General features: G+C 45.0%; 2 protein-coding genes across 6 annotated transcripts in view; one reads left to right on the plus strand and one right to left on the minus strand.

Moving 5' to 3' along the window:
• ELAVL1 (ELAV like RNA binding protein 1) overlaps positions 1-24,722 on the plus strand; it is a 64,023-nt gene extending 39,301 nt beyond the window's left edge. For 2 of the 5 annotated variants that reach the window (XM_054649973.2, XM_054649974.2), the window contains one exon: positions 1-24,722. In XM_054649973.2, coding sequence (XP_054505948.1) covers positions 1-325 — 325 coding nt within the window. In that variant the 3' untranslated portion in view covers positions 326-24,722. The other 3 variants (XR_013185536.1, XR_013185533.1, XR_013185535.1) reach the window with 3 other exon arrangements.
• Positions 21,517-25,043, minus strand: part of LOC129131312 (excitatory amino acid transporter 5-like) — a 14,333-nt gene continuing 10,806 nt past the window's right edge. Inside the window, exons 8-11 of the mRNA XM_054650233.2 lie at positions 23,423-23,617; positions 22,659-22,793; positions 21,759-21,858; positions 21,517-21,654 (exon numbers count right to left, since the gene is read on the minus strand). Of these exons, the coding sequence (XP_054506208.1) occupies positions 21,517-21,654; positions 21,759-21,858; positions 22,659-22,793; positions 23,423-23,617 (568 nt within the window). The remainder of the gene's footprint in view (positions 21,655-21,758; positions 21,859-22,658; positions 22,794-23,422; positions 23,618-25,043) is intronic.

Here is a 25,043-nt window from a genome sequence, read left to right on the forward strand (position 1 = left end):
GTTCTCTCCTATGGGTGTAGATCACATGAGTGGGCTTTCTGGTGTAAATGTTCCAGGAAACGCATCTTCTGGCTGGTGTATCTTCATCTACAACCTTGGTCAAGATGCTGATGAGGGAATCCTCTGGCAGATGTTTGGCCCCTTTGGTGCGGTTACCAATGTGAAAGTTATTCGAGATTTCAACACCAACAAGTGCAAAGGTTTTGGTTTTGTGACCATGACAAACTATGAAGAAGCTGCAATGGCCATAGCAAGTCTTAATGGCTACCGCCTGGGGGACAAAATCTTACAGGTTTCCTTCAAAACCAACAAGTCCCACAAATAACTTGCTCGTGCTTTTTGTATGGAATAGATAATGGAGTGACAGAAGTTGAAACATTTTTGTTAGTGTAAAACTCATTTTGCGCCAATTTTCACAAGTGTTTGTCTTAGTCTAAATGAGAAGTGAAAAGGTTTTATATTCTGGGATGCAACTGACATGTTCAAATGTTTGAAATCCCACAATGTTAGACCAATTTTAAGTTCCTTTAAGTTATTTCATTTAAAACATGTTAAAAATCCCCTGAAATCTTAAGTAGATTGCATTAATTAGACCCTCTGGATGGTGGTAAAATTGAAGCATGCTTTCACTTATGAGACTAACATTTGTTTCATTGAATGTTGTCTGCAAAAACTGGAATTTTCTGAAAAATATCAGGCTGAATTCATTGATTTTCTTTGGTTTTATGTTGTTCTTCCTACCCATCCCCCTGTCCTTTTGTTCCCCCTCAGTTTCAGTAGTATGGAAGAAAAGTTGAGAAATACTAATGTTTTAGTTGACAGTAAATTGTTTGATAAATTAATATTCATTACTCTGTGTCTAGTTGAGGATCAGGCTTTTTAAAGTCAAGGTCTTGTAAGTAGTAGCATGCCAGCCTAACTTTAACACCATTGAGGAGGTAAGTTGCACACTGAGCAGTGGCCAAGCTGTCCAATTCACAGGTTTTAGAAACGTGACTTTTAAAACCCACTTTGAGAGGAATGGACCAAAGAGTTTCAAAGAAACTCCGGGAAGATTTCAGAGTCAAAATGAAACTCCAAAAAAGCGAGTGTGAATATATGTTGCTACTTTATCAGACTGAATCTCTTCTGTCCAAATATTTAATGCATGGTGCACTACTTACTGGTACATTATAATGCAGCAAGATACTTACTCATTTTCCAAGATCATTGTAGTTGGAATTCCTTTGGCAGTTCTATTTTGTAAAGAAAAACCAGTTATAAACATTTGAGCATTGTATTTCTCGCATCCCTTCTAATGAGTGCTAGTTTTTCTATTTTAATAGGATTTTGTTTTGACAACTAGCTTTACTTACTGAACACTCAGCAGAAAAGTACTTACAACTTGCAAGTTAGATATTAACCAAAAAACCCCTTTGATTTGTAGATTTAAAGATTAATCCCCCAGGTTTTCTGCAGACTGCCTTGAAACTTTGAGTTGTTCTGTTTCTGTTAATTTTCTTTTGCTTTTTTGTGTTTTTTGTTTGTTTTTACTTTTGCATTTAAGAACATTAAATTTGATTTTGTTTTGCTCAAATTTTGTTTTGTTTTTTATTTTCTGTTCTTTTTTTTGCTAAGTATTGCACAAAGTGTCCAGCTTTCAGAGTGCTGTTTAAGGAACTGTAGCTCCGCTTTAAGAGAATTTTAATTTACTGCTTTGACAGATGAGTAGAAGAAAAGAGTTTTGAAACAAGCACCACAATAAATCTGTCACATAGAAATGAGTGTCACAGACTGATGTAACCCTCAGGTGTGCTTGGGTAGGAAACTGGGAAGGCTGACCATGCCTGTACAGGTGTGTGAGCTGCTGTGCACAACTAGAGACTTGGCTCTGGTGTTTATGTAGGTAGGGCAGGTGTGGAAATGAGGTCTGTGGCAGTTTAATGCAGTCTCCTTGTTTTGCCTGATTCTCTACCAGCCCCAGAGTTCATTTCCAAACTCGAGAGGCCAGTCCATGCTGCCTGCTCGTCTCACTCCCTCCCCAGCTGACCTTGCCTTCTGCTTGCCGCCATTTGTCCTCTCCTTGTCCTCTCCCTGCCATGGGATCTGCACAGCCTGAGGGCTCCCTCAGCCTCCACACGTGGCTGAGCTGGTGCCCTGCTCCAGGGAGGACCTGTGGCAGCTGCTGATGTTCCTGGACCTGCCCAGGACATATCTAAACCCTACAGATAAGCCTTGGCCCAGTGACCAGCCTTCTGCTGAGTTTGAGCTTGTGTGCAGTGAATGCAGGTGGGATTTTCCTGTTAAAGCATCCAGCCTTGCCTCTCCTGCCAGTCTGTTCCCTCCCCACCTCTTGAGATGCTCGGTGGAACAGTGACTGTGACACAGCAGCCAGGCCATTCCCACCCCCCAGAGCTGCTCTTGGCTGTCAGAGGTTTCCTTCCACCAGTTGATCACCATCCATTTATCATGTCTATGATTATTTCCTTTCTGCATACAAGGAGAGCTTGGGAAGCGTTCTGGGCATCCTCCCAAGTTAAAGCTGTGTAGTACAGAGAAGTTCTCTTACATGTCCCATCATTTTTAAACCTTGCACTGTCCTGTTCCACAGGAGTGGGCTGTAGTCATTCCCAGTTCCTGTCATTCTCTCTTGCTTTATTCCATTTAAGATAAATTTGCTGCTAAACTAAAATGGGAGTTGCTGTTTATCACAATATTTAGTGGGGGTTCAGACTTCCAGCGAGTGCCCCCTAAACATGACTCTGTCAGTACTGGTTCCAAGCACACTGGCCATGGCAGCAGCACATTGCTGTGCTGCCACTTTTGAAGACCCCCCTTCTCTTGAATGCTTTCTGGCATCGCTGTTCCTTTCTTTTTCCACTGCTTCCCTATTTTTCCATCTCTCATTCTTTGCTAAGTAAGAAAGAAATGCAGGATATGGTTTTGTACTGCTACTACAACAATTTCTTTTAGGAAAGGTCTGATTCCAGCTTTCTTTGATAGTTGCTCTGATAATAATTTTCAGGCAATTGGTATGATCAAAGCACTGCTGCTCGAGTCAGGAAAAGAGGAAAAACTCCTGCTAATATCCAGAGCTGAAACCAGAAGTAGTGTATGATTTGTGCTATTCTAACAGTCAAATCTTGGCATAAATAGCTGAAGTCCAGAAAAATTGTGTATTTATATTCGATGCTTTTGGTCCTAAACCAAAATGCTTGTGCATCCTACTAGTAAAGACCAAAAGGAAGCTTCTGGGGTTGGAAACTAAATTTTAACAAGACATCTACCAGGAGTTTTTCTGCCCAAAAGGTAGGAGCAACTGGTTTCCTCCTCACCCTGCTTTGAAGCTCTCACTTGAACAGACCTGTTTCAAGAGAGTTTTTGGCCTCTTAATTCTCAGAGTGCTCTGCTTTTTCATCCATCCATTTGGTGGAAGCCAGGTGTTTCTATCAGGTGATGCCTCTGTCAGTAAGCACTTACAGGATCTTAGTAGAACCAAAGGCTGTCTCAAAGCAGGGTTCTCACATTGCTTGTGAGATTCAGTGGTCTCATTGAGGTAGAGAGTTCTGGAAAGTCTTCATTGCTGGACTAGGATGTGATAATCAGATTCTGGAGACCTGAATTTTTTGGTCTGTACTGTGAGATGTGCTACAGGAACAGCTGAGATGGGAGTGTTTTGGGGTCCTTTAGAGTAGGTTAAGAGTCTCTTGGGACAGCCCCTGATGTAGGTTCTGAGGGACCAGGTGTAATTTCTGCTGAAAACACAGTTGTTCGTGCTGCTGTCTCAGGTCTCATTGTGTAGATGCTGAGGGGAGTCACTGCATTTGCTTCCCAGATGTCCACATGAATGAAATTCACCCCAGTGCAGAACACTGGCCATGAGCTTCAGCACCTGTGAACCTCCTGTTAACCATTAGCAGATAGGGAAATCCCACATAAATATTGGAAGAGGAATCTCTCTATGTGCTTGGTTGTGAGCTGGCAAAGGCACATGCAGATCCTTCAGGTGAGGGGATGGCAACACCAGAAATCCAGACGTGAGCAGAATCAGAGCAGCTCAGTGTGTTCAGTTCTCAGTGATTCCCTGTTAGATGGTGTCTGTGCACTGAAGTGTTGGATTTATTTTATTTTATTCTATTCTTCAAGCTGCATTATCATAAAATTTGGTTTACTTGAGCTGCTCCACTCTCCTGTCAGAGACTGGCCAGTGCAGTTACTGTTGCCTCCTGAGCCTTCCTCTGCCAGTCCCTGTATCTGTTCTAGCTCTGGGGCTGGGAAAGGCTTCAGGATCCAGCTCTTAGGGTGAGGGGAGAAGTCACATCACCACAGTGGTGTGTGTGGCCACACAGCTTTTCCTTCCATTTGCTTGGATATGTTTTTTGTACATCTGTATCATGTGAGTATGAAAACCATGGAAAATCCAGAGAAAAGTCACTGGAGCAGGATAAATTGTCACCACAGTGAACCCTGGTTGGTCAGTGTTTGGTCACTTGCCCTTGTCCAGATGACCAAAGGGTGTTTGCATGGAGAGGACACCTATTTTTATAGGGGGATTGAACATTGCAGTAACGTTATTTATAAAAAGCAGTTAAAAATCTTTTTTAAAAAAGTTTTTTAAAAAACTTGGTATCATTTATAGAAAGAATATCCAGCAGTCAAAACCAAAATGATGAACTAACGGTAAAAGTGATCCAGTATTTTAAGGCTGAGTTTGGAAAATGAATAGTCCTTAAGGTCCTTCAACATTTGTTACAATTCTATGTTGCTTTAATGTTCTGGGTAAGGTCAATAAAGTAGAAATTCTTCAAATATTTCAGGAGAGATTTTTTTTCAGTGCATTTTAAACGGCAATAACTCAAGTTCCTTTTTGGATAGTTTATCATTACATATGTGCTTTAAAAAAACAAACTTGGAGAATGTCCCCACGTTTACTTTTCTAACACAATATACAGGTCATATGATAAACTGTGTATTTAAAGTAGCTCCTCTGATAGCTCTGCCTGCAGAAGGTTAGAGTTTGTGGGAGATTTTTAACACACAGCTCTTGAGAGCTGCTGCTAGCCTGGTTCAATCACATAAACATGGAGCAGTTTGTCTGGAGGCTGCCTCTGTCAGAAGGTCATGGTATTTTTTATTTCCATATTGAAGAAATGTGTCCTTTTTAACTATCAATGAAGCACCTTATTGTTACATTTCTACATTTAGGCATCTACAAATAGCTTTAGAGGGAAGGGACCAAATTCACCTTTAGCATAAAGAAACACCAACCCCTTGAGCTCTCTGAGTGGAGCTGCACTTGTGTTTTGGCTTTTTCTCATTTTGTTTTTATTTTCCAAGAGCTGAATTTGTCACCTGAGGTATTGTAATCTCTATTTGGAAGCAGGAGAGTCTTTTTGTGCCTTCGGCAAGTTCCTCTAACGTAGCTCTGCACTTCTCAAGGTTGGCTGCTCAGCACAGTAGGATGGATAAATCCAGAGCTCAAGAGGCCAGTGGCTATTTTCTCTGATTATTGTGTTTATTATTTCTGGGTTTCTCCTTACTAATATAAAAAATGAAAAATGTGGAGTTCATAAAAAGGGTCTCAGTTCCCTCCCTCTCGCTCGGAAGAGGCGGTGCCTCCATGACAAGCAGTGGATTGAAAATCGCCGGTCATTCCTGAGCGGCCGCTCGTAGGTTGATCAGGTACGGCGTCATTTCAGTGCTTGCTGTTTGTAGTAGTCTCATGTAGCCAAACAAAACCAAACTCACAGTGTTGCTTTCTCATCCTACATGATTTAAAACCAGTCCAAGTCTTTATGATCTCTAAAGCAGAACTCGCCACCCCATGGGTGGGTTTGACATTCAACTCTGGAGATTCCTTCTAGATCACACTCGATCCAACAGCAACAAAGGTTTAGAAATATTTTTCTGTTGAGTGGAGTTTTCAGCACTGAAATTCTCTTTTGTTGCTAATGATGGGAAAACAGTAATGGTAGAACTGCCACCTGAAACCTTGGAAAATTGCTTCTGTGTTCACATTTTAGAATCTCAATATTCTCCTGCTGTTGTTCCTTATTTCTAAACATTTTTGAGCAAGTTTTTAGTGGTATGGCTGAACTTTTTCACTTGGTCATTGAGAAGAAAATGACTTGAGACATTTGAAACATAAGTTGGGATAAACCTTTATTTGATGAGTAATTTGAATAATACTGTACTTCTAGTCTTTTTATTGATTTCCTTTCCTTTAACTTATGTAATCTTTTGTTTATAAATTAATCTGTTTGTGGGACAGAAGGTTTTATCAATTGCTTTCCATACTGTACAGTATATGGTTACACATTTTGTATATTTAGTGTGTTTTTAAGTTATTGATTTGTTTTATATCAAATAATTTATTTTTCAGGTACCATTTTCATTTAAACTTTGTTTTTACATGGGTTTACTTTAAATAAAGTATGACACTGCTTTCCAAATGTCGAAAATGAAGTTGAATCCCATTGTGTTATTTTGAGATGATTTATGTAAATTAACTTATTTTAGAAATAACTGCAAAAATGTACCAAGTTCATACTTTGGTTGTGCTTCAATTCAAGTGCTTGGAAATTCTCTGCAATGATTTTTGAGCAGTTTGAAAAAATTGAGTTTTCATATTGAAACAGTTCAAAGATTTGTTGATGAAGCAGCAGTTTTGTAGAATCCTGTGGATGGAGTTAATGAACATTGTTTTCTATATGGATTTTCAAAATTAAATGAAACAACTCATAGATATTTTACACTGGTGTTAAGACTTAAATGACATTATCTATGTTAATAGTGCAAAGGAGTTTTTGTACTTTTGCCACATGTTCATGGCTGGTTTGTTGAGCACTTGTTTGGAACATACTTGGGATGCTTTTACTTGAGCCCTGTTGAAGGGTGATGTACTTCAAAATAGAATTAGGCTTTTACTTAATTGTTCATATTTTGTCTTTTTTTCCCTGCAGGAATTGGATTATTATTGTGCAGTTTGGAATTTGACATGTTTTCAGAAGAATCTGAACTGTGTTCAGGAATAGGCCAATCAAGGTTCCTCCACTAAAGATTCTGTAACTTGTGGCCTTGTTAGAAAGATGGAATTAAAAGAAGGGGCTTAGTTTCCTTTTTATTTTTCAGGGAAAAAATTGTTGTCTTTATCTTACATTTTTCTTCCTGATTAAACCAAACCCAAAGCCCAGCTATACTGTTACTCAGAAATGTGTGTGAAACTTCTTCAGGAAGCTCCTGGGGAAACACCTCATGTTGGCCCATTGGAGGTTTAGATTGGATGAAGATTCTCTGCAGGTTGTGCCAGGGTTGTCAGGCCTGGCAGAGGCTGCCCAGGGGCGTGGGGAGCCACCATCCCTGGAAGAGTTCAAAGCCTGTGGCTGTGGCACAGGGGTCCTGGGCCAGTGCTGGACACGGTGCTGCTGCCAGCTTGGTCCTTGGGCTTCATTGCCTTAGAGGGTTTTTCCAACCTGACAGCTGTGATTCCATGGGACGGGACCATCAGGGCAGGTCAGGCTCCCTGGTTCCTTGGGTGAGGCTGGGGCAGGACAGACACCCCAGGTCAAACCCTAAGGGAGGTTCTGTAAGGGGTGTTTTCCAGAAATGCTTCTGAGACCACATCCTTTTGGTTGAAGGATCACATATAACCCTGCTGGCTCTGCACAGACTGGGTTCCAGTCTTAGTCCTTTCTTCACCAAAACAAACTTTTAGTTTTGGTAAGCTGAAATCTGTCCTGCTGTGTTTCAGCAGGTGCCTCATGTCCTTTAGTCACAGAAATAATCCCTCTGAGAGCTGGGCTAATTGTTGTACCCTTGACACATTGCCTCTGATTTTTCTCTTGAAGACTTACTCAGAAAAATGATGTAAAGTAAGAGATATAGATAGTGTTTAATGTATGATGTCATGGAATGTGTGGCAGTGCTGCCTCAGCTCAGGATCTCTTCCAACTCAGGAGTTTTTAGATTTGCAGTTATTTTTTCTTTGATGGGAATTTCTCAGTTCAGCACTGTTCACCATATGGAATTATTTGTTGAGCTAAATTGGTAAAGAGCAGAATTGAGAATTTCTGTTCCTACCATTATATCAGTGGATTGTTGAATGTGCAGCATCTGGTGTATTCAGGAATGCTTCATCAAGACTTAGACCTTTCCTGGGTTTTCCTTTGCATGGAGCTGGAACACCTTCTCCATTTTTGCTCCCACCAGAGTTTATCCCATGTGGTTCACTTTGCTCATGTTCATTTTGACCACTATGGTATTTTCCATGTTTTTCTTCTATGAAAAATCATGAGGAAAAAATATATTAAATTCCAAAAAGCCTAATAACGGACATGGCCATGTGAAGTTCTAGCCCCTCAGAAATGGCTCTTTTTTTAAAAGAAAACCAAAAAAGTTTGTGTAGACCCATTTACACCCAGACAGGGACTCTGTTTCTAGCAGAATTCCTGGCAGACTCCCTGGCTTTTGACTGTTCCCCCACCTTGCTCTGCTCTTGTGGTATCCTCCCTCCAAATGTCACCGCCTTCATTTCCAGAACAGTGAAAGAGGGAGGGGGGGAGAAAAAAGATGTTAAACTGATATGTCCAAGAAAGATATTGGAACCCTTTTCTCTGTATTTCCTATCCTTTAATAAAAAGGGAAGAATCTGGCTGTAAGAAGTGTCCTGGGTCACGCTGCCAGTACACTTGCTCCGGATTCTGTCCCAGCAGTGGCGGTGAGCAGCTATTTAAGGAAAGCTTGGCTGCCTTCCCCCCCTCCCTTCATTCCCCTTGTGCTTCCCCAGCTCAGTGTCAGGGGGCCCCTAAATACCTCCTCTTCTTTAGAATCCTGATTTTTGACACTGCCTTTCTTTTCCTTAAACTGTCCTCTGCTTCTTCCTGTACTGACAGCAGGAGGAGGAAGTGGAGCATTTGGGAGTGGTTTAACACATCTGTGTTATCTGAGCAGCTGAATGAAGGTGAATAAATCACAATGTTTTACTCTTTGCACTGTGACACACTTCCTTTTTTTTGTCTTTTGTTTTTTGTGTTTATGTATAGAAACAGTGATGAGCAAAATGAGACTCTGAACCTAATTTGTCAGAACATAACTTGTGCTAACATCTCATTAGCAAATAATGTTTCATTGCATCAAAATTAATTTAAACCAAATTTGGCACAGTTAAAATACAGATTTTCTTTGAATTTTAAGTGTGGTTTATAACATTCTGAAGGTTGACCTTTCCAGAATGAACTGACTTCTCCCTACAGGGCTGGAGCTCCATGCTTACAAAGGAGCACGTGCTCAAGCTAGAGCTTACAAAGAACTGAGTTTAATACAAATAAGTTTGAGGCTTCCTGTGTTCTTGGCGTAGGGATCAGAGGACCTGTTAGACCTACTTTAACAAACCTGTTAAACCTACTGTTTGAATGTGTTGGAACAGATTCTGCCCCAAGAGAAGGCTCCTAGAGGAGAGCAGAGCAGGAGTGGTTTGGCTGGGGAGCAGATTTGGGGCAGTGTGAGCAGTGCTGAGCTGCTTCCTGCCGTGGGCTCCAGCTCTGCTGTCATGGGAGGAGGAGGCACTGGCAGGACTCCAAGGCTGTCCTGCAGCCCATGAACAGCTGTGGTAAGTAGCTTGTGCTTCTCAGTCTTGGCGCAGAGGGGTTTGGTCTTGGTCTAACCAGACTTGCAGAATTTGTGATTAAACACTTTTGTGACCATGTATCCTGCTTTACCTTGCTGTCCCAGCTTGTTCCTTCTGCTTTTCATCTTTCAAGAGACAGAGTGCATATATGTTTGTATGTGTGTCTACATACACATGTAATACCTGTGTGTAATAAAACGTGTAGACTGGAATGACACATTTAGAGTAGGTACCCATTGCTGTCAGTTGTGTGTCACTGTCTCTGCTGTATAGGTGCTATATATAGCACATGTGGAATGGCACATCTGCACTGTCCCACATCCTGCACAGTGCAGAGATGAATGTCCTTGAAAAAACAAGCTCATGTGAAGCTTTCTAAGGCATTGGTCACAACTCTACAGTGATGTGAGGAGCAAGCTGTGGAGGTTTAAGAAAATTAATGCCCATCTTAGAAAGAATTTAGCTTCCACATTTTTCTAATTCTGGAAAACTGCCCTATCTGTATGTTGTGTCTCAGTGTTTTTCAGCAGTGGTCCTGTACTGTACCATATCACTGCTGCTCAGGGAGCACCTCCCATTCCCTTCTCCCTGTGAGATACAGTGCTGTCACTGTGGGAGTCAGTGACTTCAGTAATTTTGTTTTAAGCCACCTTCACTCTGTATTTTCCCCCTTTCTGTGTTTTCTATATTCCATGGGTCTTAATGTTTTAATCTTTTCTTACTGCAGGAATGGAGGAAGGAAGACAGTTCAGCTGCAAGAAGGACTGTGGCTCTAGAGGGATGGCAGTGCCTGAGCTGCACCTGCCACAGCACAACAGCCTGGGCTGCATGGCCAGGCCCCCCTGCCCCCTGCACTGCATTCCCCGAGGGACATCAGGGCTGCTCATGCTTTTTTAGATAAAACATGGCAAAGCTCTGTTCCAGTGTGTTCAGGGCTGCTTTTCTGAACAACACAAAGTTCAGGTTTGAGGTTTGACTCACTGTGATGTCTGTGCCTTGTTTAGTCACTCAGGTAGCTCATAAAGACTTGCACCAGGTGTTTTATTCCAGGGCAGTGGTGCCTCTAACACTGTCATAGTTTCTGGAAACATTCTGGCTGCCCTGATTTGTATCTGATCTTACTTCAACACAGTGATGCTCAAAGGCAGAACAAGAGCTGTACAATGTAAACTGGTTGAGAAGCTTTGTGCTTCTGTTTCCATCTTGGTGCTCTGTGCTCAGCTGTGCACATGAGAGCCTCATGTCCTGTTGGATTGCTGGGGGCCTTGAAGAATGAATGTTTGCAATGGAATATTTGCTCTTATTTTAATCTTTCCACGTTCATATGACAAATATTGATGTTACATCAATACATCAAGAACATCTCTAACCTCCACTCCGTGGCATTGGATGTCCAGCTTCCTTGTCATTATCCATTCTGGGTTTGGGTGAGGGAATAATGAGAGCTGCTTGTATCCAAGGAGGAATAAAACAAGAAAAGGACAGACTTGTTGAATTGGTGAGATTAAGGCAGCCTGGTGTAATTTTTGAAACGTGACAGGAAGGATCCCTGTTGGGAGTGTTGGGGTCAGCACGGGGTAGGGAATTGATTGATAGGAACTGTGTCAGCCCTTTGCTCAGTGAGGATGGTGAACAGCCTCTAGTCCTAACAGAAGGTTTGCTTAATTTGCTGCACAAATGAAAGGAGGGAAAGAGGTGTGATGTCTTAACGTGGGCAAGGATGAAGTGATTTTGCTCAGAAATACTTTGGCATTTGGTGCTACAACTGGAAGGCAATGGGGCCTGTGGGGCAGTGCTGCTGACTGAGGTGTCAGCTGGGCACTGTCCATCTGCTGTTCCTTATTGGAGATGGAGGAGGAGTTCCTTGCAATGGGTGCATTTTCATCCTGTGTGAAAGCTTAACAGGTTATTAAAATAATGTTACATGGTACAGCCTCATAAATGTTTTTGTACTAGAAGATTTTAGATATTGAGGTCCTAAAAAAACCCCCATAATTATAATAATCATCATCATCATCAAATGTCTTTGAAGATGTAAATAAGGCTCCAAAGGTGAGCTCTGGGTATGTTTTAGGTGCTGGTGTTGCTCTGGTGTCCAGAATCTTACACCAAACCTCCACCAGCATCTTACTTGTGCTGATAAAACTGTTGGTAGGCATTTCTTTAGTTAAAAGATAAGTCTTGCCAGTGGTTCCTTTAAACCTGGATCAGTTCTTGGATCTGGTTCTCCTGTAGTCCCCATTCCAGCCATGCTAAAGGGGCAGTTAAAGGGTTGGGATCAGGCTGTATAATTTTGCACTTTTATCAAAAGGTGCACTGGATTGTGCTTGGGGTCAGCTGGGGGCTCAGGAAAACAATAGGAATTAATTATTTTGAAAAGCCAGCTAGACTAGAGTGTGGACTGTGGATGTGAAGGACAGTCCTTGGAGTCACTTAGTCAAAACTGTTGGTGTGATCATCAGTCCATGTACCTGGCAAAAGCCAAAAATCCTCCACTGGCAAAAATCCAATTCAAGGTATTAAAATCACAGTAAATGCAGTAGTGGAGGACTGGTGAGAAAGCAAAGGTATTTTTCAAAGGTCAGGAAGGAGATGAGCTGTTTGTTAGCTGTGAAATGGAGAAGGAAGCAGCTCCACGTTCAGCCAAAGGGAGAATGTGGCATGTTGGTTACCGAAGGTTGGGCAGTGGAGCTGCAAGGACCTGCAAGGTGCAAGGTAATGCCTGCACTAAAACCAGGAGAGATGTGATCTTGAACAGAAGAGTTCTGGTAGGAGGTACATCAGCTTGTCCCTCCTGGCAGTGTCTCCTGTGTGGAAGATCTCCCATCACAGGCAAATGTGTATTAGCAGTGAATGGCATGGGCTGGTACACCCCTGTCAAACTGATCCCTGTGCTGCACCATGTGTTTCCATAGACAGGACACTTACCCTGCAAAGTGCTGATGTAGGGAGTGAAGGCTGTGGCAGCTTCTTCCAAGGGGCTCTGAACTGAGGAGGCTCCATCCCTCCAACGCATGGTCAAAAAACTTCTCTAAAGCCATATGCTTCAAATTGTGAATAACAGAATTTAAAGAAACAGAGCTAAATGAAAATGTTCAAATACCTTTTGTCACAGAAGAATTAATTTGCTAAGTTACTTTGAGAATAGTAAGTAAATAGATTTTTAAAATTCAGTAACTCCCATTTACATGGACTTTTGTGAAGCATTTCACATGGTGTTGCATACCACTAAATAAACTTTGGTAGTTACAAATACAGGAAATTTAGGGTGAGAGTTGCTTTAAAGAAGGAAGGCAGCATGGAATGGTTAGCAGGAGGTTTTCAGCTGGTGGGATAGTACTAATTTCCCAGATCTTGGGGATGCATTTTCAGCATTTACCTATGTTGAAGTATCATATATGTGCTATGGCATCCTCTGCTGGAAATTGTGGAGAGATGCTGTAGCTGTTCCCTGACTTGCCCATTCCCACTCTCCTGTATGAGGAGAGGTTTTGGAGAGGCAGGAGTGTAAATGCTCTGGCCCAGAGCGTGGGTTGGGCTTATGCAGAGTGCACAGACAGGTTCAGGAGCCAGGAGCTATGACAGGGGTAATGGGGCTGTGGGACACAGCTGTGAGAGGGAGCTTTGGGTGCAAATTGTTCAGGGCTTGTGGGAGTAGGAGAGTCCATGTGAGTCCTGTAGGCCAGTCATGTGCTTTGTAGCAACTTGTGACACAGGACTGAAGCTCTCCAGAAGAGCTTCTTGCTGGGGTAGTTCATTTACAGCTGTGTGTGCTACCAGTCTGTCTCCTTTGGCTGGGAGATGCTGGGAGTGGGGAAATCCTTCCAGGACAGGATCTGACAGTCCACTGGCAATATTGTCACTTGTTTATTTATGAAAATGCAGTGGATGGCTGTTGATGAGAAGTTCAAACTCTTGAGGCATCTGTTGTTCAGGGGTTGGTCACACAGGTGACATAGGAGGCTCACAATGGGCAGATAGTGAATTCTTCTCCCAAAGAAGCTGGAGTAGAGAAGCTTTTTGGATGTCCTGTTCCCCCAGGTGCAGCATGTGGCACTGCTGTTGAGCTCTTTTTGCTTATGAGGAAACAGATGGAGAGGCCCAAACCTTGTGATATGTGTTTGTGCTGAACTGAGCCATCCTGCCTTGCTTATTGTGTGGTGGTGTTTGCAGGGGTCTTAGGATGAGGGAAGAGACAAGAATGTTGACTCAATGTTTCAGAAGGTTTGATTTATTATTTTATGATATATATTATATTAAAACTATACTAAAAGAATAGAAGAAAGGATTTCATCAGAAGGCTGGCTAAGAATAGCAAAAGAAAGAATGATAACAAAGCTTGTGAGTGACCGAGACAGTCTGGACAGCTGGACTGTGATTGGCCATTAATTAGAAACAACCACATGAGACCAAACCCAGATGCACCTGTTGCATTCCACAGCAGCAGATAACCATTGTTTACATTTTGTTCTTGAGGCTTCTCAGGAGAAAAACTCCTAAGGAAAGGATTTTTCATAAAACATGTCTGTGACTCTTATTGTGACAGGGAACCAGCTGAGCAATTTGGTGGTTTTCCTCATGGGGGTGGGAGATGAGGGAAGTGTGTTGTGTAGGGTAGTGATGCAGTGATGAGAATGGATTGTGCACACCAGAACCTGCTGGTGACAGCTTTGACCAGCTGAGCACGTTTCTCAGGTGAAGCCAGTGCTGGCTCTGCAGTGATGATGGACGCAGCTCTTTGCTGTCCAGAGCCAGCCAAGGACTTGTGGGGCTTGTCACTGAATCACATCCTCCTCAGAGCAATCTTTGCAATCCTGGGTTAAAGCAGTGTGTTCCTCCTGGCTGCAGGTGAAATCCAGCTGAGGGGTGGTTTGGTGAGGAGGGCAGAGCTTACCTGCTGTGTGTGGCTGCCAGGAGCATCAGGGCTGTACAGCCAGGGTGGCCCCATGAGCTGCACACACAGGAGGGGATTGGCTCTGCCCTGGGCTCACTGCCACAGCTCTCTTGGTACAGGCACCCAGCCCTGGCTTCTTCCTTATGAAACAGGGTGTTGTTACCTGGCCAGGATGTGGTGGTCCTTGTCCCCAGCCCGACTCAGAGCAGGTGAAGTCATGTGGCTCTTGGTGCTGGCAGCAGTGGATGTTCCTGGTGGGTGCTTTTTCTTTTCAGCTGTGTTTGAGTGCTTGAGAGTGTGATGGACAATGGAAAAGGAGTCCTGGTTGTTCATATCTGCCCATTTGCAGGGTTCTTGTGTCTCTGGTTGTTCTATATCTGCCAATTTTGGGGGGTTTAATGCCCCAGTAGGGCTGTTGGGGGGACGCGTGCTGTTCACCGTGAACCGTGGGACTCACCAGGTTTCTGTTCTCTGCTGCTTGGCTGTGTCACTGCTGAGACTTACCTTGGCTCCTGCCTTTGCTGGATCAAGAGGGGACAGGCAGGTCTTATGATTGTGGCTTCACCATAGATGAACCCAGAGCCTGAGCACTTCCCTGTGTGGTTTGTATCTGGTTGGGAAGGTAAGAGGGTGAATTAGAACAGAGTTCTGCTTTGGTAACAAGTTGTGAGCAAATGGGTAATTGCTGCTCTGGAAGGATACATATGAATGTTTGTTTCCTACTTAAGGCTTCATGTCTAGGAAATGCAGATTGGTGCTCAGGTTAGAGGGAAGCATGGTTGGGAAGAGCAGCTCATAACTCTGAATAGCAACTGGGTGGATGCTGCATCCCGTGGGGAAGAATCACTTGATTCATGAGCAGTAAAACACAACAATTAAAGATCAGGATTTTTATGTTGTTGGCATTAGAAGGAGAATTGTGAAGAAGTTAGCCTTGCTTGAGCTATGACACCACCAGCAGATGTCTGCCAGGCTGTAAGTGCAAAGAGCATGTGCTTTGTCTGTCTCTAGTGATTGCAGCCTGTCAAAGTGAGTAACTGCTGGGGATAGAGAAAGCAAGACACAGAAATGGACTGAGATGTCTAGAGACAACACAGTGTTCTGAAGTTGGGGTCATGATGCTGCTCTTCTCAATGTTTTAGCACCAGAATCTGGTTTAAAATCCTGCTTTGCAGGTGGTTGAAGACTCCAGGAATATTGAAAGGGAAAGGAGGAGAATGGCCAAATACCCATTTTGTTGTGTTTCCAGGAAGGACAATGTGTAGAAGATCTCTGAGGTGAAATGGCCAGGTAAGTGGAGCAGCAAGTTTTGTGTTGGGTGTAATGTTTCAGCCTTACTGTTCTTTCCTGTCTGTGTTGAGCTGTAGTTTGCCTAAGTCCATGGCTCAGAGTGAGAACTAAAATATGGCCTTTTGGAAGGCTCAGGATTCTGAAAATAGGTCTCTTGCTCAGACATGTAATTTAGGGTGGGATTCACCTACTGACTCAAGCTATTAAAGTATTAGCACCCAGTCCAAACCCATCAGTAAGAGCCTTCTGAAGACATCTACTCCTAAAGCCTGAGATGTACTGCTCAGGAAGGTGCCTGGCTCTCACTGTTGGCTACAGGACACTTCATCTGTGTAGTTAAAATGAGAAATGAAGCTTCCAGATAACAAAGGTGAGTGCACATTGCACACCTGGGTGCCAGGACCTCTGCACCTGCAACAGTCTGTCCACTCGTGACATGGATGTTGGAGCATCTTACAGAGGGATGGTACAGCTTCCTCCCCACACTGAATCCTGTGAAGTTTTCATCTGGACAGCCTCCAACACGGTGAGGTGGAACACACTGCAGAGTTGCCCAGGCTGGTGGAGGCCCAAGGTAAAGAGTCCATGGGGCACCTCTGCACCCTGTGCATGGCTGGGGGCTGATGGGGTCTGCAGCACACTCGGGGAGTCTAAACACCAGCCCTAAGGGCCCAGCAAAGGTGCAGATGCAACTTACAGGGAACCTGCAAGAGACCCAGAGAGGGACTGGGGACAAGGGCCTGGAGTGCCAGGACAAGGGGCACTGGCTTCCCACTGCCAGAGGGCAGGGTTAGATGGGATATTACGAAGAAATACTGGGCTGTGAGGGTGGGCAGGCCCTGGCACAGGGTGCCCAGAGCAGCTGGGGCTGCCCCTGCATCCCTGGCAGTGCCCAAGGCCAGGCTGGACAGGGCTTGGAGCAGCCTGGGACAGTGGGAGGTGTCCCTGCCTGTGGTAGAGGGTGGGATGAGATTCTCTGCATATGAACATTGAATGGCAGTTTATGAGCTAGATCTGAACTGTTAACTCCTGTACAGTTTGCAAATGGTCCCATGAACACAGGGCCTGGTGTGCCTCACTGTGCTCTCATAGCACCACGTTCTGCCCTGACCTGGCTGTGCTGTGTGGAACCCTGGGTGATGGACTGAGCTGCACCTGCCTGCAGGAGGGACTGAAATAATTCATTCAGATCTTCTAGAAAGTTTTATTATCATGTCAGACAAAATTAGGAGTTCCTCAAGGAAACAAATGCATACAGTGAATTGGAAAAGGAGAGGCAGAATCCCCAGGGAGGCACTCACTCTTTAGAGGAGCATTGAGCTTTTAGTGGAGGTTATATGCTGTGATTGTCAAAAAAAAAATTACTTGAGCCATATCTGTCGTTCAGAGATGCTTTGGAAATCTGGTTTTACAGAGAAATCTGGGGTTTAAACAGATTTAAATAATTACCTTCAAAAAATTTTGTGGAAGGGTCTTTTCAAAATTTTTCTAGAAAACTGGCAGACTAATTTTGAAATGGATAGTATTTTAAATTAAAGAGAGCTTTGGGCTGGTTTTCACATCTGTTGTTTGGATTGTATTTTGCCACATGCTACAGCATTGAATTATTTTGGGTTTTTTTTCAGTTTTAGTAAAACACAAACCGAGGCACATTGTGATCCAAAGGAAGGCTGTCAGCAGTGCTCTGCTGACAGTGCCCTTCCAACTCCATTTATACGTCCTGAAAAGGTGTGAAAATAATATAAAAGCAAAAGTCTCTGATCAAAACTCATCATTATATAAATTCAGATATGTAAAAATAATTTGTTCTCTGGAAGACAGCTGATGCACAGAAAAGAACCAATATGTAGGATTGAGGTAATTTATCCATGGGTTTGTAGGAGCCAATGTCTTTTGAATAAAGTATACACTCAAGTCATTCTGTTCCATGAAAATTCACTTATGCTTAATGTTTATGGCCAGTCACATCCTCAGATTCCCAAATATCATTGCAGAAATGTCATTCCCCAGCCAAGGCTCATGTGGCCAACAGGTGGGTTTTCTGTCCTGCTGTCTGGGAAGTGCCCCAAAGCCAAGGGCTGCTTCAGCTTTTCCTTTTGCTTAATAACCACAGACCCCATAAATATCTTCCACATGGATTTTAGTTCAAAGTAGCTTTCCTTCAGTGTTTTTTTCCTTCTTTTTTTTTTCAGTAAAATAACACTTGTATAACAGCCAAATTCCTTCACCCAGTTACTCTCCAACTTTATTACAATATTATACCCAGGGATCACCTATATTACCATAGCATCTGAGATTTTTGTTTGTAAGGAAAACAAGGATTTCCAAGGAAGAAATGCAGGTTTGAGCTTGTGTGCTTTCTGTACACCAGATTTTTGTGCTGTAGGGTGTATGCCTTGCACTGCCTGCACTTCTCTAATTGCATGGAAATAACACAGAGTTAGATTTTCAGTGCTGGAACAGAGAGAGGCACCTCTTCTTCTTACAGGTGCCTGGGAAAATAGTTTATACGACTTTGAAGGTGCAGTGTGTCAGTCAGTAGAATTTATTACAGAACCACAGGATCGCCTGAATGGGAAGGGACCCACAGGAATCATCAGTGCAGCCCCTGTCCCTGCACAGCCACCACAACAACCCCACCCTGAGCAGCCCTGGGAGCTTCTGGAGCTGTGGCAGCCTTGGCACCATTCCCTGGGGAGCCTGGGCAGTGCCCAACTCCCCTGTTTTTACCTTTTTTGAGGCTGTATAGATGGGTTTCAGTTTGCCAAGCAAGACACCTCAGGTTTCCTGATGTGGGACACATGGAACTTCACCTCCCTCCCATCCTGGTCTCCTGAATACAGTTGGTACAGAATAAAACTCCTCCTGGTGGTGCCCAGTGACTTTGTCCAGAGTCTGCTACTTCCTCGTGTTCTAGAAATCTCTTGTTCCTTGCCCCTGGTGAGTTTGTGTTGCTCTCTACCAAAGCCCTGCCGGCATTCTCTGGTTCCATGGGTGTCACCAGCTCTCAGGGCTGGCACAGGTAGGCTGCTGTTCCCCCCTGAGCAGCAGATAAACACTGGTGTCAGTGTTTCCCCAGTGGCAGATTATTGAAAACACGGGTGGGGTTGGGATGGTGCCATCCCAAAGGCATAGCCTGGGACAGTGGGCCCCTCACCAGCTGAGCCATCCCATAAATCTGCTTCATTTACTTTTCTGCAATTTCCACCCTGATAAAGGTGTTCAGGTGCCTCTCCTGTGCCTGTGTGCAGTGCTGAAGATGGATTGTCCTTGCTGCCTTTGGGTTTTCCCCATCAATAACAATGCCTTCCCTCTATACCAGACCACAAAGAGATTTTCAGAAGCACCTGAATTATTTTTTCCCCTTGTTTTATCCTGTTAGAAGGGCACAATGATGACAGCCCAGTTTTGAGGCTGCTGGACTCAAAGGTCTCCCTTGCTGTATTTTTCACAAGGACAAGGCTATGTATGGACTCCAGCATGACACTTGACCTTACTAGCACCAAAATAATTCCTGCTGATTTCCAAAATCAAAACATCTCACCAGATAGTAAGAGATGTTACCAACACTTTCAAGGCCAGGTTGATCAGGGCTTGGAGCAGCCTGGTTTAGTGGATGGTGTCCCTGCCCATGGGAGATGAGCTTTAAGTTCCTTTCCAATGCAGCCATTCTGGGATTGATAAAGCACAGGACTTGCAGCTCCTGGGGTGAGTTGTACAGGTGGGATTGGCTTCACCAGCTCTAGATTTATTACTGAGATATAATATTCATTTTTTTTTCAGTAATAATTTTTTCTTTGTTGCAGTGAGCTCCAGGATGTGCTGTTGAAGTTGTTTTAGTATGACTTGCAGTTTCTAGGGCAGGGGATAAGGTGGTCTGGTCTGCAGCAACCAGAGCCCAGTGATGGGAGTGGCTGCCCAGAGGCTCATCCTGCAGCCCCAGCACTCACTCAAGGGCCTTTGCTATGGATGTTGCATCCTGCCTTTTGTTGTAGGGTTAATTGTGTGCTGTAATATCCAGAGCTCACTAATGAGAGGAGAATGGATGTGAAAGTGGGGCTTGTCTCTGCTGCCTGTGCTGGTGTCTGTGCTGGTTGGCCTGGACCCATCCAGTTAGGGATGTTTTAATTACTGTGTTGGAGCAGTCTGGAGCACTGGAGGTGTCTGTCCAGCTTTGTCTGCGGGGTGTGGGTATCTTGCACAGGACAGGGTGCTCGGGTCCTTGTCCAGAGCTGGGGCTGCCTGGAGCCTCCCCGGGGTTCACCAGCATCTCCCAGGGGAGCTTGGGTGCCTGAGCTCACTCCTGCTATAGAGGAACAACCACAAAGCCCTTCAGAGCCAGTGATGCTGAACCAGCGTGTGATGTATCAAGGTGATCATAAATGATATGGGAAGGAGGCAGGGATGTCTGGGGAAGCTGCAGAGATTCATTTGAAGTGTGGTTATTTTGGGTTTGTGAATGATGCGAGTGCTCCTTGAAGAGCAGTTGGGCTGTAATGTTTAAGAAGGTTTTAATTAACCTCACCAAGGAGAAAGGGTGCAAAAGGCCAAAGTTAGCAGCAGTGTCTCAAGCTTATGTTGTCCAGGATTCTAATTATGTGAGGCTTTCGTAAGTTAAAAGAAGACGATTTTTGTGCAAAAGCTGGTTTATGATATTTAATAGTTCCTGCTTTTCATTTGGCAAAACTGGAATGAATATTTCTTCTAAATTAGAAAATTTTTTACAACCTCTGACTTCAGCTGGAAAGAATTCTGCACAGAAAATGTTTTATGTACAGTTGGAGAACAGTTCAGTGATGTGTGTGGGGGTCTGAGCTGTGTTACAATTCCCATTTCTATGTCAGGAAAGATCAAGAAGGAGAAAGAGAGACAAATTTTGAGAGACAAATTAATTCACTGACATGATTTGTTGATATAAAAGGCTTTTGTGTAGAAGGCTGCCCTGAGAAGCCTGGATTTTAAGGCTGTAATTGGAATTTGAGCTTGGTGACAGATCCTTAGCTGGGAAGATCAACACAGTTGCAATTGGGCCTGGTTAATTAGTTCTCTGTAATAAAACAGCTGTAGAAACAGGTGTACAGCTGGGCCTTCCTTCCCTCCAGCCAGTGGATCCCACTGCCCCTGAGAGTGCAACAGCTCAGCCGTCCTGTCTAACTTGACAGCTGGGAAATCCAGTTATGTCCAACTTGGATTTTAAGCTCTAGACAAAAAAATCACTTAATCTTAGTTTTTATATCAGAACCCAGTAGTAAAATAAAAAGCATTGATTAAAAAAATAATCTCTATAATAAGGAAAACAAAAGCTTCTGGAGCACAGCCTGGCCTCCAGGGAAGAGCTGCTGGCCAGAGGGTTCAGTGTTATGTCCCATCCCTACTGCATTCCCACCAAATCCAGTCTGCTGACACCTGCTCACCTCCCTTGCTTTCAAAAACAGGTGAGCTTGGAAAAATGGGAGTTATAAATCCTTCAAACCCAGCCATTTAAGAGAGGGCAGTGAGCTCCCAGCTGTGTCCTCAGGCGCAGGGAGGAGCTGGCTCCCTGCCCCAGTGGCAGAGCCATGCTCTTTGGGTGCCTGCTGGGAATCCCACGGCCTGCAAAGGGTAAGAGAGGGTTTTCCCACTTTTTGTGCCAAGTAAGGCCTTTATCTTGCAGAGCATCCGCATGCGACACTCAGAATGTCAGCGTTTAGCACCAAGATGCCATTTCTGGGAGCAGGAATGCTGGTACCTACACCTGGCAGATGTTATAGTGAACTCCCGTCTGATCCAACAGGGTTTCCTCAGTCATTTCAATCCCTTTGTCTTTGGGATGCAGGTGTGAGGTCTCTGCAGAAAGAAACTTGTCTGTGTTGCTCACTGGGTTTTGCTGCAAAAGTCAGAGCAGAGTTTTGATTTCTGGAGTGAGCAGGTGCCTTGTACCTGTCCTGCCCCATCCCACGCCCCCCTGCCCTCCCACCACGCTGCACGTACCGGGGGGGGCTTTGGGGCAAAGTCCTTCTGGCAGACGTGCGCTATGATGCCGGCAGCCAGCGCGTCCCCGAGCACGTTGGTCATCGTGCGCAGCCGGTCCCTGCGGGGAGACAGCGCCAGGATGCAGGGGGTGCCCACTGCCAGGGTGCCCGGGGTGTTGATGGCCCTGGGACACATCAGCCCCCGTCCTGAATGTCCCTCCCACTGGTGTTGCCAAGTGCTGTGTTGGTTTTGGAGATGCAGAGAGAAGATGGTCCCTATGTGAGCCCCATGCTGGGGCAGCATCTGTGTGACCCTGCCTGTGCGAGCAGTGCAGGGACCTGCCAGTGCCACCTCCCAAACTGGGACAGGCACTGATGTGCTAAGTGCAGGGAGAGCTGCCTCAGCAAGTCATAAAACTCCTTGAGATGCTTCTCGAGGAGAAATCCTGTAGATCCAGCTACTGATCGTCTCTTGTCTACCCAGGCACCTCTCACATTAGTAGAAGGTGCCAGCAGTGCTGGGTACCCTATGGTGCTGAAAGGTTAAACTGCTGGTGTGTTAACCTTCCTTTGTTGGAGGAAAGAGAAAAGGGGGAGGGAAAGAGAAAAGCAGCCTTGATACTTGGCACTGTTCCCTCTTTTCCCTGGGGGCATGGAAAGTACAAACCAGCCACCCACATGTCACTTCCCTAACTCAGCATCTGCTCTGTGGTTTCTCACCTAATGACTCACGGTGTTTTTATCTGAGTACTTTAGAATGGCACATTTCACAATCTGTGAGTTTATTTGTCTGTGACAAGTGTAATCCAGCATCAGTTTGTGTCTTGAGAGCAGTCTGGTTTCATCCATCAAGATGAAGATACAGCACCATGAATTGACACGGGGCACTGCCCACAGCAGTGGCCTGGAGAGCACTTACAGAGCCCAGTCGACGGCGATGATGAGGGTGATGTCCTCGGTGGGCAGCCCCACGGAGGTGAGCACGATGACCATAGTGACGAGCCCGGACTGTGGGATCCCAGCGGCCCCAATGCTGGCTGCTGAGGCCGTGATGCTGCAAAGAGAAGGTGGCTGTGCAACTCAGACTGGCGTGTTTGCATGGCAGAGTAAGTTCTTGCTGTGGGGAAGGACTGGATTGGATCTGACTTCTCCACCTTCCTGCTCCCAGGTGCTATCACTAATTCCTCTGTGCACAGCAGGGGCTGGCAGCCGGTGCCCTGGCTCTGTGCTCCCCCCTGCCTTCAGGGTAGGGACTTCCTCATTAAAATTACTAAATATTTGCAAACGTACTTAATTATTATTTACTTACATGCTTTATTTCCCTGACTATAAAATGAGAATATCCCACTCCTGAGAGGGAGTATATGACACCTGCACACATCCTTCTGTGCTCAGCCCTGCAGTGCTGACCTGCTCCAGCCACATGTCTGTGCACCTAGGCTTTTCCCTACAGGCAAAGTCCTTGACTTGCAGCACTTTCAGGGGCGCAGAGCCAGCCCAGCTTTCCCTGGCACACAGCACAGGGACTGGGAGATGCTGCTCCCCCCCTGCTGCTCAGCTCCCCAGCAAAGGTCACTCTGCATTAACCAGATCTCTGCAAACAGGAAAAATGCAAGAGGCTGTCCTAATGTCCATAAATAGGAATAGAGAGAAATAATCTAGCTGCTGCAGAGAAACTTGTACCTGATAGTTATAATTTGTCCCAGGTCCAGTTCATACTCGTTGACCTGGGCGATGAAGATGGCAGCGACGGCCTCGTAGAGCGCGGTGCCGTCCATGTTGATGGTGGCCCCCACGGGGAGCACGAAGCGCGCCACGCGTCTGTCGATGCCATTGTTCTCCAGGAGACACTTGAGGGTGATGGGCAGGGTGGCTGAGCTGCAGGACAAGAAATGAGCAGGAATTGCTGTTTGTATTGAGCTTTGTAAGTCAGAGTCAGTGTGATGGGACAGAAATACCAGCCCTCCTGGGGGTGGATGCCACAATGTCACACAAATTGCTGCAGCAATGAAAATCTCTTCAGCTCTCACCACCCGGGGAAACAGAAGACATTATCAGCAAAGTGAGCTGCAGGCTGAGAGAGAAAATGTCAGAATGTCATTTCAGTGGCTGAAGGCACCACTTTAATCACCTGTGTGCCATGGGTGCAGCTCTCTTGACCATCCCTGGTGCCCACGTTAATCCTGCAGCACCTCCTGGAGCGTGAGACAGTGAGTGCCAGCACTGGCTGGGTTGGGGTCCAGCCAGACCCCCATCACCCTCACCTGTCTCCTCCATGAGGGATGCCTGCCTCAGCTTCTGCAACCCTGACCTCTCTCTCTTCTTTCTGTCTAGCATGAAGATGACAACTGTCCCACAGGAAATGAGATAAGGAATGGAGGAAGAACAGGTTCAAGAAAGGAAACCACAGAAAAGAAGTCCATGGATTACAACAGACTCTGGGAGGCGGGGACTGCATTTGGGAAGGGCTCTGGGTGCAGAGCAATGGCCCCAGCCCACAGACCATGGGGCTGGGACACGGAGCAGGGTGTTCTCTCTGTGGCTGGTCTCCCTCCCTTAGCTGGCTGCAGAGCAGAGGCAGGAGAAACCTGAAGGAGACAGAGCTGGAGATCCAGGTTCAGGATGAGACCAGGTATTAAGAATTGCAGAAGCAACAGTTGCAGCAGTGGGCATTGGGGAAGGGAGGCACAGTCGAGGTGGTTTTATTTGGATTATGTGGAGAAGCAATAGAGAGGCCATAAAAACCCTTTGCCTGGTCAAATGTGCTCCAGGAAAATGTTTGGATTTGTGTCTCCTGGAAAGGATGCTAATTTATAGTGTGAAGTTTTTTTCATTGTTCTAAGGAATGTATTTCAATGAAAATAGAATAGGTAAATATAATCTAAAATGATTAAAATCTTTTCAAAGTAGGTAAGATTTTTCTGTGGATGAACTTGGGATACACTGTACTTGATTTTAGATTGTCAGTAAAGTGTTCAGAAGAGCTTTTGGTGTTTTCAATTAAACTCCAGGATCACAACCCCATGCAGTTTGTAAAGCACTTATGACAGTCCTAGTTTGAATAATGGAAAGAAAACTGCAAGAATGGAATGAAATGTGCACACACACACAAAAACATTGCTGGTTTGTCCTGGGAAAACCCTGGGAGAGGGTGAGTGGAAGAGCACCAGGAGCTGCCCAGGTTGGCTGACCCGGGCAGGGCTGAGCATCTGCTTCCTCCTAAAAGCAGGAGCATTCCCATTTCAAACAGTGCTGGAGCATAATTTTCTTTTGAGTTACACCTGTCCCCCCAGAGCTCACCTGG

This window comes from Agelaius phoeniceus, chromosome 29 (assembly GCF_051311805.1).
Source record: "Agelaius phoeniceus isolate bAgePho1 chromosome 29, bAgePho1.hap1, whole genome shotgun sequence".
Taxonomy (NCBI): Eukaryota; Metazoa; Chordata; class Aves; order Passeriformes; family Icteridae; genus Agelaius; species Agelaius phoeniceus.